Below are 14972 nucleotides of genomic sequence, written 5' to 3'. Positions count from 1 at the left end.
GTACAAAGGACAAGGTGGGTTTTGTGATCGCGGGTGTCCGTGTCCTGCATCCGTGCGTAAACTTTTCCTTTGTGACATTTTAGAGGTAATTTTATGGGTCTTTTTGAAAATGGGTCAGAAAGTTCATCTTGGTAAATTCTAGGTCAAGTTCAAAACTGGGTCACGTGCCATCAAAAACTAGGTCAGAGGGCTAAAAATAGAAAAACCTTGTGACCTTCAGAGGCCTAATTTTTTAATGGATCTTTATGAAAATTAGTCAGAATGTTTATCTGTGAATCTAGGTCTAATTCAAACTGGGTCCGTGCGGTCAAAAACTAGGTCAGTTAATCTAAAAATAGAAAAAACCTTTTGACCCTTTTGGGCCCCTATTTTAATTCCAAGATTTCATGAAAAAGGTCGAAGTTCACCTTTATGATACTAGGGCAGGGATGAAACTGGGCCATGTGCCTCAAAAATAGGTCAGGAGGTCTAAAAAAAAGAAAAACCTTGTGACCTCTCAGGGCCCTTAAATTTTACAAGACTTCAGAAAAAAATTTTTGTCAGAGTTCACCGATGATATATAGGCAAGTTCGAAAAAGGGCACGGGGTGTCAAAAACTAGGCAGTGGTCTAAAAAAAAGAAAAACCTTTTGCCCTTTTTGAGCCCAATATTTCACAAGTCTTCATGAAAATTGGGCAGAACGTTCACCCTTTATGATATCTAGGTCAAAATTTGAAAAATGGGCCAAGCCATCAAAATAGGCAGTAGGTCAAAAAAAAGAAAAACCTTGTGACCCCTCTAAGGCCCTATTTTTATAGGTCTGTATGAAGGTTTGGGCTGAATTTCATCTGATGATATGGTCAAGTTCGAACTGGGTCACGTGCGGTCAAAAATTAGGTCAGTAGGTCTAAAAAAAAGAAAAAACCTTGTGACCTCTCTAGAGGGCCCTATATTTCATGAATCTTCATGAAAATTGGTCAGAATGTTCCCCTTGATGATATCTAAGTCAAGTTTGAAACTGGGTCACGTGCCGTCAAAAGCTAGGTCAGTAGGTCAAATAATAGAAAAACCGTGTGACCTCTCTAGAGGCCATATTTGCCATGGGATCTGTATGAAAGTTGGTCTGAATGTACATCTTGATGATATCTAGGTCAAGTTTGAAAGTGGGTCACGTTCCTTCAAAAACTAGGGCAGTAGGTCAGAAATGAAAATACCCTTGGGGGGACCTCTCAAAAGGGGATTTTTTTCCAATGGATCTTCTTTGAAAAGTTGCTTTTGAAGGTTCATCTTGATGTATCTAGGTCAAGTTCGAAAAACGGGGTTTCATGTGGGGTTTAAAAAAACTAGGTCATTTGGTCTAAAAATAAAAAAAACCCTTGTGACCTTTTAGAGGCAATACTTGTGAAGGGGATCTCCAAAAATAATTGGTCAGGGGTTTTCCCTCTTGATGATATCTAGGCCCAAGTTCGAAAGGGGGTTTCACGTCCCAAATTTAAAACCCGAGGTCAGTGGGTCAAAAAATTTGTAAAAACGTTTTTGACCTCTTTTAGGGGCCCATATTTTTCAGGGGGAATTCTGTTAGAAAGTTGGCCTGAATGTTTATCTTGTTGATTTCTGGGTTTAAGTTTGAAACTGGGTCAACTGGATAAAAAAACTAGGTAGTAGGTTTTAAAATAGAAAAAAACCTTGTGCCCTCTCTAGAGGCCTACCCTTGAATGGTTTCTTCTTAAAAAATTGGTCAGAATGTCACCTTGATGATTCTGGCCCAATTTTGAAATTTGGGTTTCTTGTGCCTAAAAAACTATGTCAATGGGTTTAAATTAATAGAAAAACATTGTGAAATTTCCCATAAAAATTTGGTTTCAAAATTTTTTTATCTTGTTTAATATTGGGTTTAAATTTCCCCAAAACTGGGTCACATAAACCCCAAAAAAGGCCCACTGTGTCAAATAAAAAAAAAAAACGACGTCATACTCAAAACGGGGATCATGGGGGAAAGGGAGGTGAGCGTTTCAGGGACCATCGGGGTCCTCTTTTTGGTTATTTAAAGGGATTTGGAAACCCTTTTTTCTAGCTTTTTTTAATGAATTTCTATCTTTTAAAAATTTAAGGGTCTATCTTACATAATAAATATTACATTTTTTATGACAAAAAGCCCTAGTTTTTTTGCATGTTTTTGTCTTAACCCTTCTCCCAAAATTTTAAAACGTGTTTGATCTTTTTTCAGAATGGGTTTGCCTTCCCATCCGGGGAGGTCATGGCCTTTCACATGGTGAGAAAACCATTTTTAAAAAAGGGGGGGGGGGGGATTCTGGGGCTAAAGGGGAAAGAAAGTGGTTGAAAACTTCAGGTAGTGTTAAAGGGCTGGGGAGAACTGGGCCATATGGTTCCCTGTCAAACAGCTTCCCCGGAAAATATGTAATTGTCGTAAACTAGCAGTGGTGTTGGGCATTTAGGGTCATATGGAAAATCTGGTATAATTTTTACCCGTTTTTAGCTCAACTGTATAAAAGTTGGAGAGAAACCTACTAGCCCCGGGTTTCTGCGTCCTTCCAGTACCCCATTTTGGGTTTAAAAGTTTTATCTTAGTTATTACTTGATGGATTTCCCTTCAGACTTAAAATAGTTTTTCCCTTTCATCACCCACCCACATCATATGGCACAAGGGTCAAAACCCTGGCCCCAAATATTTCATGAATTACCCCCCCTTTTTTAAATTAGAATTTCGGGTTTAAAATTTTTTGGTGCACTTTCACTTTTTTCAGTTAAAACAAAATTTTTTTGGATTAAAATTTTTAAAGTAGTTGTTTTTGTTCAAAAAAAAAAAATAATTTTTTTTTTCATCCCCACGGATCAATTTGAAAACAAGGGGCCATAACTGTGTGCCTGTTTTTTATGAGTTATCCCCCTTTTTTTACTTAAAATTTCAGGTTAAAATTTTGATGCATTTAAAATTTTACTTTTTCTCTGTTATTTCCAAATGGATTTGATTTTAAAATTTTGTTAGTTGTACTACATTTATCTTCCCCATCATATGAAAATAAGGGCCCGTAACTCTTCACCAAAATTTTTTCATGAATTATGCCCCCTTTTTTTCTTAGAATTTTTAGGTTAATTGTGGGGCACTTTCGCTATTTTCTTTGTATTCTTAATGAAATTTTATTAAAAATTAAAATTTTGTTTTTCCAGATCTCCTCCTATCTTTTGGCACAAGTCGTCACTCTGGCACAAAAAATTTTTTGATTTTTATCCCCTTTTTTTTTAGGAAAATTTGGGTTTTAAATTTTTATGCTTTTTTTTATCTCTTCTGTTTTCTTTTTTGGATTTAATTAAAAATTAAAACATTTATCCTTTACTTTTATAAAAACACAATTTGATTTTCCTGAAAAGTATGTTCTGAGTTATGCCCTCTTTTTATACGCCCCTTTGAAAAAAGGGGCGTATTATGGGGGCGCCCCTGGTGGGCGGGCGGGGGGGCGGGGTCCACAGACTTTGTCCGGAGCATATCTTCTACATGCATGGAGGGATTTTGATGAAACTTGGCACAGTTGTTCACCATCATGAGACGGAGTGTCATGCGCAAGAACCAGGTCCCTAGGTCTAAGGTCAAGGTCACTCTTAGAGGTCAAAGGTCAAATTCAAGAATGACTTTGTCCGGAGCATATCTTCTTCATGCATGGAGGGATTTTGATGAAAGTTGGCACAGTTGTTCATCATCATGAGACGGAGTGTCATGCGCAAGAACCAGGTCCCTAGGTCAAAGGTCAAGGTCACGCTTAGAGGTCAAAGGACACAAGAAAGAAAACTTTGTCCGGAGCATATCTTCTTCATGCATGGAGGGATTTTGATATAACTTGGCACAAATGTTCACCACCACGAGGCGGAGTGTCATGCGTAAGAACCAGGTCCCTAGGTCTAAGGTCAAGGTCACACTTAGAGGTCAAAGGATACAAGAATGAAAACCTTGTCCGGAGCATTTCTTCTTCATGCATAGAGGGATTTTGATGAAAGTTGGCACAGTTGTTCATCATCATGAGACGGAGTGTCATGCGCAAGAACCAGGTCCCTAGGTCAAAGGTCAAGGTCACGCTTAGAGGTCAAAGGACACAAGAAAGAAAACTTTGTCCGGAGCATATCTTCTTCATGCATGGAGGGATTTTGATATAACTTGGCACAAATGTTCACCACCACGAGACGGAGTGTCATGCGCAAGAACCAGGTCCCTAGGTCTAAGGTCAAGGTCACACTTAGAGGCCAAAGGTCAGATACAAGAATGACTTTGTCCGAAGCATTTCTTCTTCATGCATGGAGGGATTTTGATGTAACTTGGCACAATTATACACCATCATGAGACGAAGTGTCATGCGCAGTTCCCTTTTTAGAATTACTTCCCTTTGTTGTTACTATAAATAGCTTATATTGTAACTTTTTCATTACTAGTCGTAGGGAAAAATCGAGACCACTTTTCTGTAGTACAACATGCATGCTACATCCAATTATGAGGTGTATTTTGACCAATCTCTACCTGGTAAAGATTTTTGTGTGGACTTACAATTTTTTTTTGGATTTTTTTTTTTTTTTTTTTTTTTTAAGATTACCATCCTTAGTTGTTACATAAATAACTTATATTGTAACTTTTTTATAATTGACCGTAGGAAAAAACAAGACCATTTTTCTGTGGTACAACATAGATGTTACTTTCAAATTTTAGGTGTATTTTAAGGTATCTCTACCTGGTCAGGAGTTTTTTTGTGGACTTAGAAAAACAAAAGACTTACAATGATTACCAAACAACCACAAAATTAAAATTCCATTTGCAAATACAAGTGCTAGAGTAAAGAAATTTGCTGTGACGGGCGTATATTGTGACCTTCTGGCACTCTTGTTACTAATATAATTTTCGGTTCAAGTTGCATTGCACTTTTGCTGTATCTCCAGTATTACTAAACAGATTTGATTAAAACTTAAAATAGTTGTTCCAAATTATTATCCGCATGATATGACACATGGGGCATTGCTTTTGTAGAAGTTTTCCATGAATTATGTTCCTTTTATACTGATTTAATTTTTGAGACTTAAGCTGTTGTCCAATATCTTCATCCACATTTGAGTCATTAAACACTCCAGTGACAGCTCCAACTTCCTCAGATGTACCCAATTTCACTATCCAGCATCGAAATAGTCGAGCGCGCTGTCTCCTGTGACAGCTCTTGTTAGCTCACATGAGCACAAAGTGCTCAAGGGGAATTGTTGTGGTGTCCATGTCAAGTTTGTCATGAACAGTTCTACTTTTAACTCTCTAAAGGTCATGTTTGTGGCCAAAACTTCATTAAATCTGGTCAGAATATTTGCCTTGTCAAATTCTCACGCTAGTTTTCAACTGGGCAATATTTTCTACATGATCAGGAAACACCTTGACCCTACTGTAGAAGCCATATTTTCTGTTATGTCCATGAATTCTGGCTAAAATGGTTGTCTTTATGAAATCTGTGTTAAGTTTAGAACTGGATCATTTGAGGTTTCTGACAATAAGGTCACTAGGTAAGATCCGTAAAAACTCTTTAACACTTTAGAGGCCTATCTCCTGGTTTGTCAGAATGAATACTAGTCAGAATGTAATAAGTATTCATTAATCGATTTATACCAAATCATTGCCTTCCGTGTTACCGTTTGTCGTCCAGTATATTCAAAGTCTATCATGGCCCTCTTGTCATATTAATTTGTTTTTATATTATCACAGTTATATATACATAGCAATTTTCGTGACCAATAAACATTCAACAAAAGACAGGTGTTCACACAGTAAAATTAGAAAGTTTTTTGTTTGTTATTAATTTATTTGTCATGCTATTAATTTATTTATAATTTACATAAATAGGTACACCAGGTGACAGTCTAGCCACAGAAGTTAAAGGTCATTCCCATAAAGCCAATATAAATGTGAAGGCAGCATTTATACATGTACTTGGTGACCTCCTTCAGAGTGTTGGCGTCCTTGTGGCAGCATTTATTATATATTTTAAGGTAAACTTTATAGAATCCATAGTTTATATCAAAGTGGAAAATGCAACACTTTGAATCATGTCTCATTGCAAATCAAAAGAGAAACTCGTTGGAAAATGCAGTGTTTGACAAGTTTCCATATTGAGAAGAGCTTTATAAAGCATTAAAACTGGCAAGACAATACAGTCAGGCACTACTGTCCATGGAATAAAACAGCAACCATTTCGGACATGGTGACATCACAAGGTATATATGGTAAATCAATGAGCAACAACCAAAATAATAATACTTTGTAGGTCAAGATGTAATATGAATTATATTTATTGAACAGTGTACCCTGAATTGAAGCTCCACATTTCAATATATTTAGCATAATTTTTCCATAAATACCACATTTAATAATGACAACATCAGGAATGACTGATAACATCACTGTGCTAAATAGCTGCCATTTAATTACATACATAATATTTAAATGGATATATTATGTGTTTTATGTGTTCTATTTCATGAAATTTTCCCAATATGTTTCATGAAGCTCTATCTATATAGAAATTGTGTCAAATGTTGCAGTTCATGAGTAGTTTTGGAATATATTGCTTTTTTCTAGTGTTCAAGCATGTGTTAAACCTGTCGTATTTAAATTTAAAGGCAGTCGCAGGGTTTACACTTGCTTGAATTTAGTCCGTCAAATTAAAAAAAAATGCGCCTTGGCAGTGATTTTTAGCTTTATTCGAAGAATAGGTAGAGCTATTAGACTCGCTTATGCTGAGGTTCTGGAATTGGTTAACTTTTTGAATGTAATGCTGTTATCTCAGTAACCACTTATTGGAATAGATTAACATTTCACACACTTCTCTGTAACGATGACTTGATTGCATAGGTTCCACATAGAAAACACTGGTCCTATTTCACAGATATTTTTCTTTCATGATCATCTGCCAAAACTTTTCAAGCAAGCTGTGTACCTGAGGTGAGCAACATTTTACCATCATGTCCCCTATTAGTTAAAAAATGGGCAAAATTTCTGGTGTAAACTGGGTCTGTAAATGTCATAAGAGGGGAAAGTGCTATGACTCAAAATTCCTGAATGTGTGCCATGTCACACACTGCTTACTATTAAACATATTTTAGTTGACTGCGTGGACTTCGTTCCACAGCGCAGTACATACTATGACGTTCAATCTTTGAAGGAGTTGTTTGAAAACATTTCAGTCAGCAATATCTTTCCTTTTTAAAGCAGATGGGCATTTATCACAAAATCTGAAATCATATATTTTTCTTTACACATTTTGCAGTATTGTTGTTTGTCACTAATATTTTAACCCTTTATATACGTTTTTGCATAAATGTTTTTAGACGTGCTTTACAAGTTACTTTACATTTTATATGTTTATACATTTTTAGCTCGACTTTTCGAAGAAACTATAGAGCTATTGCACTCGGGTCGGCGTCGCCGTTGGTTAAAGTTTTTGATAAAGTCAAATATCTCTGTCACTATCAAACCTATTGACTTGAAACTTAAAACACTTATTTACCATCAAAGTCTACACCAGGAGAAATAATCCCAATAACTCTAGATCTGATTTGAATATCAAAGCTATTGACTTGAAACTTAAAACACTTATTTACCATCAAAGTCTACACCAGGAGAAATAATCCCAATAACTCTGATTTGAATATCAAAGCTATTGACTTGAAACTTAAAATAGTTATTTACTATCAAAGTCTACACAAGGAGAAACAATCCCCATAGCTCTGATTTGATTTTGACAGAATTATGCCCCTTTTTAACTTAGAAATTTTGTTAAATTTTTTGATAAAGTCAAATATCTCTGTTACTATTAAAGCTTTTGACTTGAAACTCAATATAGTTATTTACTATCAAAATCTACACCAGGAGACACAATTCCTATAACTCTCGTTTGAATTTTGACAGAATTATGCCCCTTTTTAACTTAGAATTTTTAGTTAAAGTTTTTGATAAAGTCAAATATCTCTGTTACTATCAAAGCTTTTGACTTGAAACTTAAAACACTTATTTACCATCAAAGTCTACACCAGGAGAAACTATCCCAATAACTCTGGTTTGAATTTTGACAGAATTATGCCCCTTTTAACTTAGATTTTTTTTGTTAAAATTTTTGATAAAGTCAAATATCTCTGTTACTATTAAAGCTTTTGACTTGAAACTCAAAATAGCTATTTACTATCAAAGTCTACACACAGAGACACAATTCTCATAACTATGATTTGAATTTTAACAGAGGTATGCCCCTTCTTAACTTGGATTTTTTTTTACTGGCAAAGCTCAAATTCAGAGTCAAGCACTGAGAAAAGTCTAGCGTGCTGTCTTACGGACAGCTCTTGTTACATAATTGTTTTTTAGAGATGCTTTACAATTTACGTTTTCAAAGTGCTTGTTTTCGGCGATATATGGCCTTTTTATGTTGGTTCGCCGTAAAATCTAACTCACTCACTCAAAATTACTGTCCTCGTTTTACTTGACTAGGTTTTCATTGTTCTAACTTTTTTTTTAGTGAAAATGCTTTTGAATAATCTAGCATTGCTATCCCCTAACATCTCTTGTGTTTTGTGCAGTATCATATTTATTTTGTTCAAAAGTTGCAGAAAGTAAACAAGCAGTTGTGAAATGTTACTTTGTATGCATGTGTGCAAAATAAAACCAAAAGCTAGAATGTAATTCATTATGCAAGTCGAATATGCTTGTTAAAACAACATTATGCAAGTAGAATGTACTTGTTAAAACAGCATTATGCAAGTAGAATATGCTTGTTAAAATAACATTGTGCAAGTAGAATGTGCTTGTTTAAACTACATTATGCAAGTAGAATGTGCTTGTTTAAACTACATTATGCAAGTAGAATGTGCTTGTTTAAACTACATTATGCAAGTAGAATGTGCTTGTTAAAACAACATTATGCAAGTAGAATGTGCTTGTTAAAACAACATTATGCAAGTAGAATACGCTTGTTAAAACAACATTGTGCAAGTAGAATGAGCTTGCTTAAACAACATTATGCAAGTAGAATATGTTTGTTAAAATAAAATTATGCAAGTAAAATAAACAACATTATGCCAGTAGAATATACTTGTTAAAACAACATTGTGCAAGAAGAATGTGCTCGTTAAAACAACATTATGCAAGTAATGTTGTATTAGTCTGTATGTGGAAATGAAAACATATCAGTAATAATATAGTCTAATGTTTTGAGCTTATTTCATTTGAGAAAATGATTTGAAGTATCAGTCAGTTATTGGATTGAATTGATAATGTCAATTTTGTTTACTTGCATAATGTTGATATCACATCAGACAGACCTTGTGTGTTATTCATTTATACAAGCAACATAAAACAAACAAATAATATGATATTTTCTCTCTCTATATATAGCCGAGCTGGAAGCTGGCAGATCCTATCTGTACTTTCGTGTTTTCTGTGATAGTACTAGGGACAACGTTAACCATTATGAGGGATATTTTAGTAGTTCTTATGGAAGGTAAGTCTAGACTTGCTTCTTTTTTTAACTTAAACAAGCCTCTTAAGCCATCAGTAAACTGCTTAAAAGATAAATTAATTGAAACTTGAAGGTTATTTATTTCAAGCTGGACTGCTTTTCATTCAGTCTACCTGTATTTACTTTTAGTTTCTGATTGCTATAGGTGAGATACGTGTTATGGTGAAAGGACTCATTTTGGTGTGATTACCAGTGAGTGTGGACCACTATGTGCTCACCACTTGTATTTTACATAGTCCAAAAAACGCAATCATGTAAAAAACGCAATCATGTCTATACATTATGGAGAGTGGCTGAATTCCTCATCTTGTGGGATTCAAGCACATGATCCATTGATTTCAAGCCCAACATGTTATCACAGAGTGGCTCAACAAAAATTTCGGAATGATTCCCAAGATAGAATGCTGTGTACTAAACAGTATATATAATGTTTAAAGATAAATTCTAATATACTTTTCTCTGTTAAAACACTCTTACGCTAGAATGACGTCACGTTAATGTGCGGTTACGTCAGTGTTTTTGTTGCGACAAAGAAAGAGCGCTACTATATTTTATCTACTGTTTTAGATTAAAGGCATATTAGAATCGAATTAATTTATAGCAAAACCGAGTTTTAACACTATTTATACACTCGGGGTGGTAATACGTCATACAAATCATTTCACTCGGGCTGCGCCCTCGGGAAATTATTACACCCTACATATTACCGCCATCTTGCATAAATAGTGTTAATACACTCTTTTGCTATAAATTATTTCTTAAATATATGCTTGTTACAGGAACACCAAGATCTGTGAATTTTAAAGCTATCTATCGGAGTCTGAAAGATATTCCGGAAGTTAAAGATATACATGACCTGAGAATCTGGTCACTGTCCATGGATAAAGTGGCTTTGTCTGTCCACTTAGCAGTCAGTAAGTATCAGCGGTATGTTAAACTTTGTCTGCTTGCAAAAATTGTGATGAAACACACTGAAAATCCAGAATTTTGGTTAAAAGGGGTCAGAACTGCCCCACCCTCCCAACCTCATTTTTTTTAAATGCCTTAGATGGTGCAATGTAACAAATATTTTAACATAAGAATTTTAACACAGTATAATCCTTTAAATTTTCAAGGAAAAAGCACTGACTAATATATAATAAACTGATGATCTTTACTTCAGCACTTACAAATACTACTGATGTACTGTTTTCTTAGCAGAGAGAGCTAAACGTTTTATCAAGTATGATTTAAGCTTTCATGTCAACTTAATAAAAAACTATTTACTTAAGTTGGATCCTTAATGCAATTTATGCATATTCTCATTCCAGCAAATATGTCGGATCCTTAATGCAATTTTTGCATATTCTCATTCCAGCAAATATATCTTCCTTTGATGTCATGATTAGACTGTCATATTTATATTGCACCATTTTCATGATAATCGAGTTAAAACATGCTTTACATACATACATACAAACATACATTTTATTATTTTGTCTCTTCCCAGTGGAATTTTTTTTCAGGAAACATATGGGTACTTGACAATCTTTTGACACTATCATGTATTACAGGTAGAACAACAAATACCTTGGAAGTGTTGGAGCAAGCCTCCTGTATGATAAGGTACAAGTTTGGCATCACAGAAACTACCATACAGATCGAGGAACATGTTGCTGATATGCTTGATTGTACACATTGTAGAGATTTACCAGACTAAATTACCCCAGAAAATATGAGCCGTGCCATGAGAAAACCAACATAGTGGCTTTGCGACCAGCATGGATCCAGACCAGCCTATGCATCCATGCAGTCTGGTCAGGATCCATGCTGTTCGCTAACAGTTTCTCTAATTACTATAGGCTTTGAAAGCGAACGGCATGGATCCTGACCAGACTGCGCGGATGCGCAGGCTGGTCTGGATCCATACTGGTTGCAAAGCCACTATGTTGGTTTTCCCATGGCATGGCTCAAATATACATTTTGGATATTCAATTGCATTATTCCACCAGAAAAAAAAAGATTTCTACTCTTTGGAGATTCAAAGATATGGTGTGTGTGTGAACTGGAGATTTATGGACGAAATTCTACTAGAAATGAACTGCGAACATGCAATGCATCATGCTGTCATGACATCCAAATATCCAAGTTGGAAAAAATGTTAAATATTTCTATGAGATTTCTAGATTTCTTTTACATTCGAATACAATAAAGCATATTTTTTTTATGTTGGTATATTATGTGTTTATATGCAACTTTATCTTTATGGAAGTATATTTTGGAAAGAATTTCTGATTATTTTATAATAATATTCTTTCACATATATATCTATTTTAATCTTGTCAATGTACAGTACATAAAAAGGATTATTGTTGTCAAAATTCCCAGATAGTTGTATACATCCATTCAATAAAACATTTCAAGAGTTCTATCACAGTATACATATTCAGACTCTGCAGATAGATATCAGTATATGAAAGCTGAGGAACTGCTGGTCATTATGTCTCCCACCTCACAGTGGTGTGGGAGACATATTTATTTACTCCTCTGTGTGTGTGTGTCTGTCTGTCTGTCACAAAGCTTGTCCGCATTCTTCAGTCAAACATTTCTCATCTGATCTTCACCAAACTTGAACAAAATGTGTTTGCCAATAAGTCCTCGGCCAAGTTAGATAACTAGCCAAATCGGCACAGACACTTCAGAATTATGACCCTTAAAACTTGTTTTTTGATAATGAAAGCACTCAAAGTCTGATAAGGCAGTTGAGGTCTTGGTTCATGGTTGACTCATGTACTACTATTCAGATGATTAGAATGTTGTGGGAGACATGCGCTTTTCTCAAAAGCAGCTCTGGTTTTAAAGTTGAATTCTGTTTAAAAACAAAATTTACTGATAGTGTTGAAATTAAAATAGGGCTCTTTGCAGGTGTTAAACGTTTTAAAAAATTCAAAAATCAGTCTCGATTAGATTTAGAATGAACTAAGTAACGAGACTTTTGTAAACATAAAAATCAAGTACAAAGTCTACCAAAAAAATGCTAGACAGTATTTATACATGTTGAAATACTCGTCTTTGGAGTGTGTAAAAAACAGCACTAATGATGGAAGGTAAAATAAGTCAGCATTAGTACAGTACAGTATATTTTTAGGGTGTCTGGTAGACTAGCCACTAGACTGATAATAATATCTTTCTACATTTTTCCTTTTTTGACGAATTTAATTTTATAGAGACAAAAGCCAGTCTATTTTAGAGATTTTCGCAGAGGAATGATGTTGAAATTATGATATTGGACATGGCTCAGTTCACTACATTTAATCATAAAAATGTAAAAAAAGATATATCATAGTCTAGGAGCTAGTCTAGGTGTCTGGCTACGATCAATATTTTTCTGGACTTCAGATATGATCAGTATTAACATTTGACAGATATATGCAGCATCAAAGTAAACTGCATTTTATAGATTATTGTTTTTTTAGCTCGACTATTCATAGAAAAGCAGAGCTATTGGACTCGCCCATGTGTCCGCGTCCCGATTTGGTTAAGTTTTTGTATGTAAGCTGGTATCTCAGCAACCACTTGTGGGAATGGATTGAAACTTCACACACTTATTCACTGTGATAAACTGACTTACATTGCACAGGTTCCATAACTCTGTTTTGCTATTTTACAAAATTATGCCCCTTTTTTGACTTAGAAATTTTTGGTTAAGGTTTTGTATGTAAGCTGGTATCTCAGTAACCACTTGTGGGAATGGATTGAAACTTCACACACTTATTTACTGTGATAAACTGACTTACATTGCACAGGTTCCATAACTCTATTTTGCTTTTTTACAAAATTGTGCCCCTTTTTCGACTTAGAATTTTTGATTAAGTTTTTGTATGTAAGCTGGTATCTCAGTATCCACTAATGGGAAAGGATTGAAACTTCACACACTAGTTCACTGTCATGATATGACATGCAGTGCAAAGGGTCAATAACTCAACTTCGCATTTTACAAAATTATGCCCCTTTTTCAACTTTGGAGATTTGGGTAAAATTCTTATATGTAAGCTGGTATCTCAGTACCCACTAATGAGAATGGATTGAAACTTCATACACTTTTCCACTGTCATGAGCTGATAAGCAGTATGCAGGTTCCATAACCCTATTTTACTTTTTTACTAAATTATGTTCCTTTTTCGACTTTCATATTCATCCAAGCGACAAGGCTGTTGAATAGTCGAGCGTTGCTGTCCTCCGACAGCTCTTGTTTTATAAAACAATTTTGATAATATGTTTGTCTTTCAGTTTTGAATTGACATGTATTTATTTTTGTAATATATGTATGCATCATAAAGCTCAACTTAAAAGTCAGCTCTGATAATTTTTAGTTGATTGTAAAGTACTTCTTTTAATGTGAAATAGTTTTGTGTATGTTCTATTTCTGTATCTTTTTTGTGGGTGGTAAGTTTCCAGTCAGGGAAGTTCAAATCCTGAGCAATTCTCTATGATGTTTTACCAAAGATATTGTAGTTAAGGTAATTCTCCACCTCTGGTTGGTGTAGTTAAGGTAATTCTCCACCTCTGGTTCATGTGGGGAAGTTGTCATTTACTTTAAGCAGTTTGCTGATGGTAAGTAATCCAGAAACACTTGATCAGGTCAGCTGACTACTGCTCACAAGTTTACTGAAATACTGTTAAAACATCGCATTTAGCCCACCAATAAGAAGCCACTGATGTGAAAAACAGGCAATACTAGTGATATTTACTGCAGCTTGTGATTGTCAGTTTTACCACAATTGTCAAAGGTTGAATTAGGTTGTATAGAAACTGTCCTTATTTGTCTGCATTCTATTATATCTTGTCACTGGTGCAATAACTTCAGATGTTTTGAAAAATAAAAGCTATCATACTGTTTCACTTACATTATTTTTGACAGTGTTTTATGACATCATTATAAAGGTATACAAAAATGCTGGGCAGTGAAGGATCTTGTTACCATTTATATTTTGAAGATATTTAAAGGCACATCCAATAGTGTCTCTTGACCTACTGACCTACTTTCTTGTTTTTTTTTTAGATACAGCCTTGAAATTTGGATAAGGAGCCTCCGTAGCCGAATGGTTAAGGTCGCTGACTTTAAATCACTTGCCCCTCATCGATGTGGGTTCGAACCTCACTCGGGGCGATGAATTCTTCATTTGAGGAAGCCGTCCAGCTGGTTTACGGAAGGTCGGTGGTTCTACCCAGGTGCCCGCTCGAGATTAAATAAAGCACGGAGGGGCTCCTGAGGTCTCCCTCCACCATCAAAGCTGGGAAGTCGCCATATGACCTAAATATGTGTCGGTGCGACGTTAAACCCCCCCCCCCCCCCCATTTGGATGACATATACAGTTTTGCACACCGATCTTAATACTGGCTTTCAGTGACCATGAATGTGACCTATTGACCTACTTTCTTAATATTTTAGCATCGGTTTGACATTTAAAA

The 14972-nt window shown here is 35.2% G+C and overlaps 1 protein-coding gene across 1 annotated transcript in view; it reads left to right on the top strand.

Moving 5' to 3' along the window:
• The window catches only part of LOC123539650 (proton-coupled zinc antiporter SLC30A2-like), a 44967-nt gene extending 30561 nt beyond the window's left edge, over positions 1 to 14406 (top strand). The window contains exons 8-12 of the mRNA XM_053526379.1: positions 2207 to 2211; positions 5867 to 6003; positions 9398 to 9503; positions 10301 to 10435; positions 11075 to 14406. Of these exons, the coding sequence (XP_053382354.1) occupies positions 2207 to 2211; positions 5867 to 6003; positions 9398 to 9503; positions 10301 to 10435; positions 11075 to 11220 (529 nt within the window). The 3' untranslated portion in view covers positions 11221 to 14406. The remainder of the gene's footprint in view (positions 1 to 2206; positions 2212 to 5866; positions 6004 to 9397; positions 9504 to 10300; positions 10436 to 11074) is intronic.
• Positions 14407 to 14972: the final 566 nt, after the last annotated feature.

This window comes from Mercenaria mercenaria, chromosome 16 (genome assembly GCF_021730395.1).
Source record: "Mercenaria mercenaria strain notata chromosome 16, MADL_Memer_1, whole genome shotgun sequence".
In the NCBI taxonomy this organism is placed as follows: domain Eukaryota; kingdom Metazoa; phylum Mollusca; class Bivalvia; order Venerida; family Veneridae; genus Mercenaria; species Mercenaria mercenaria.
The sequence above is the reverse complement of the archived record's forward strand: the minus strand, read 5'-3'. Positions and strand labels throughout refer to the sequence as shown.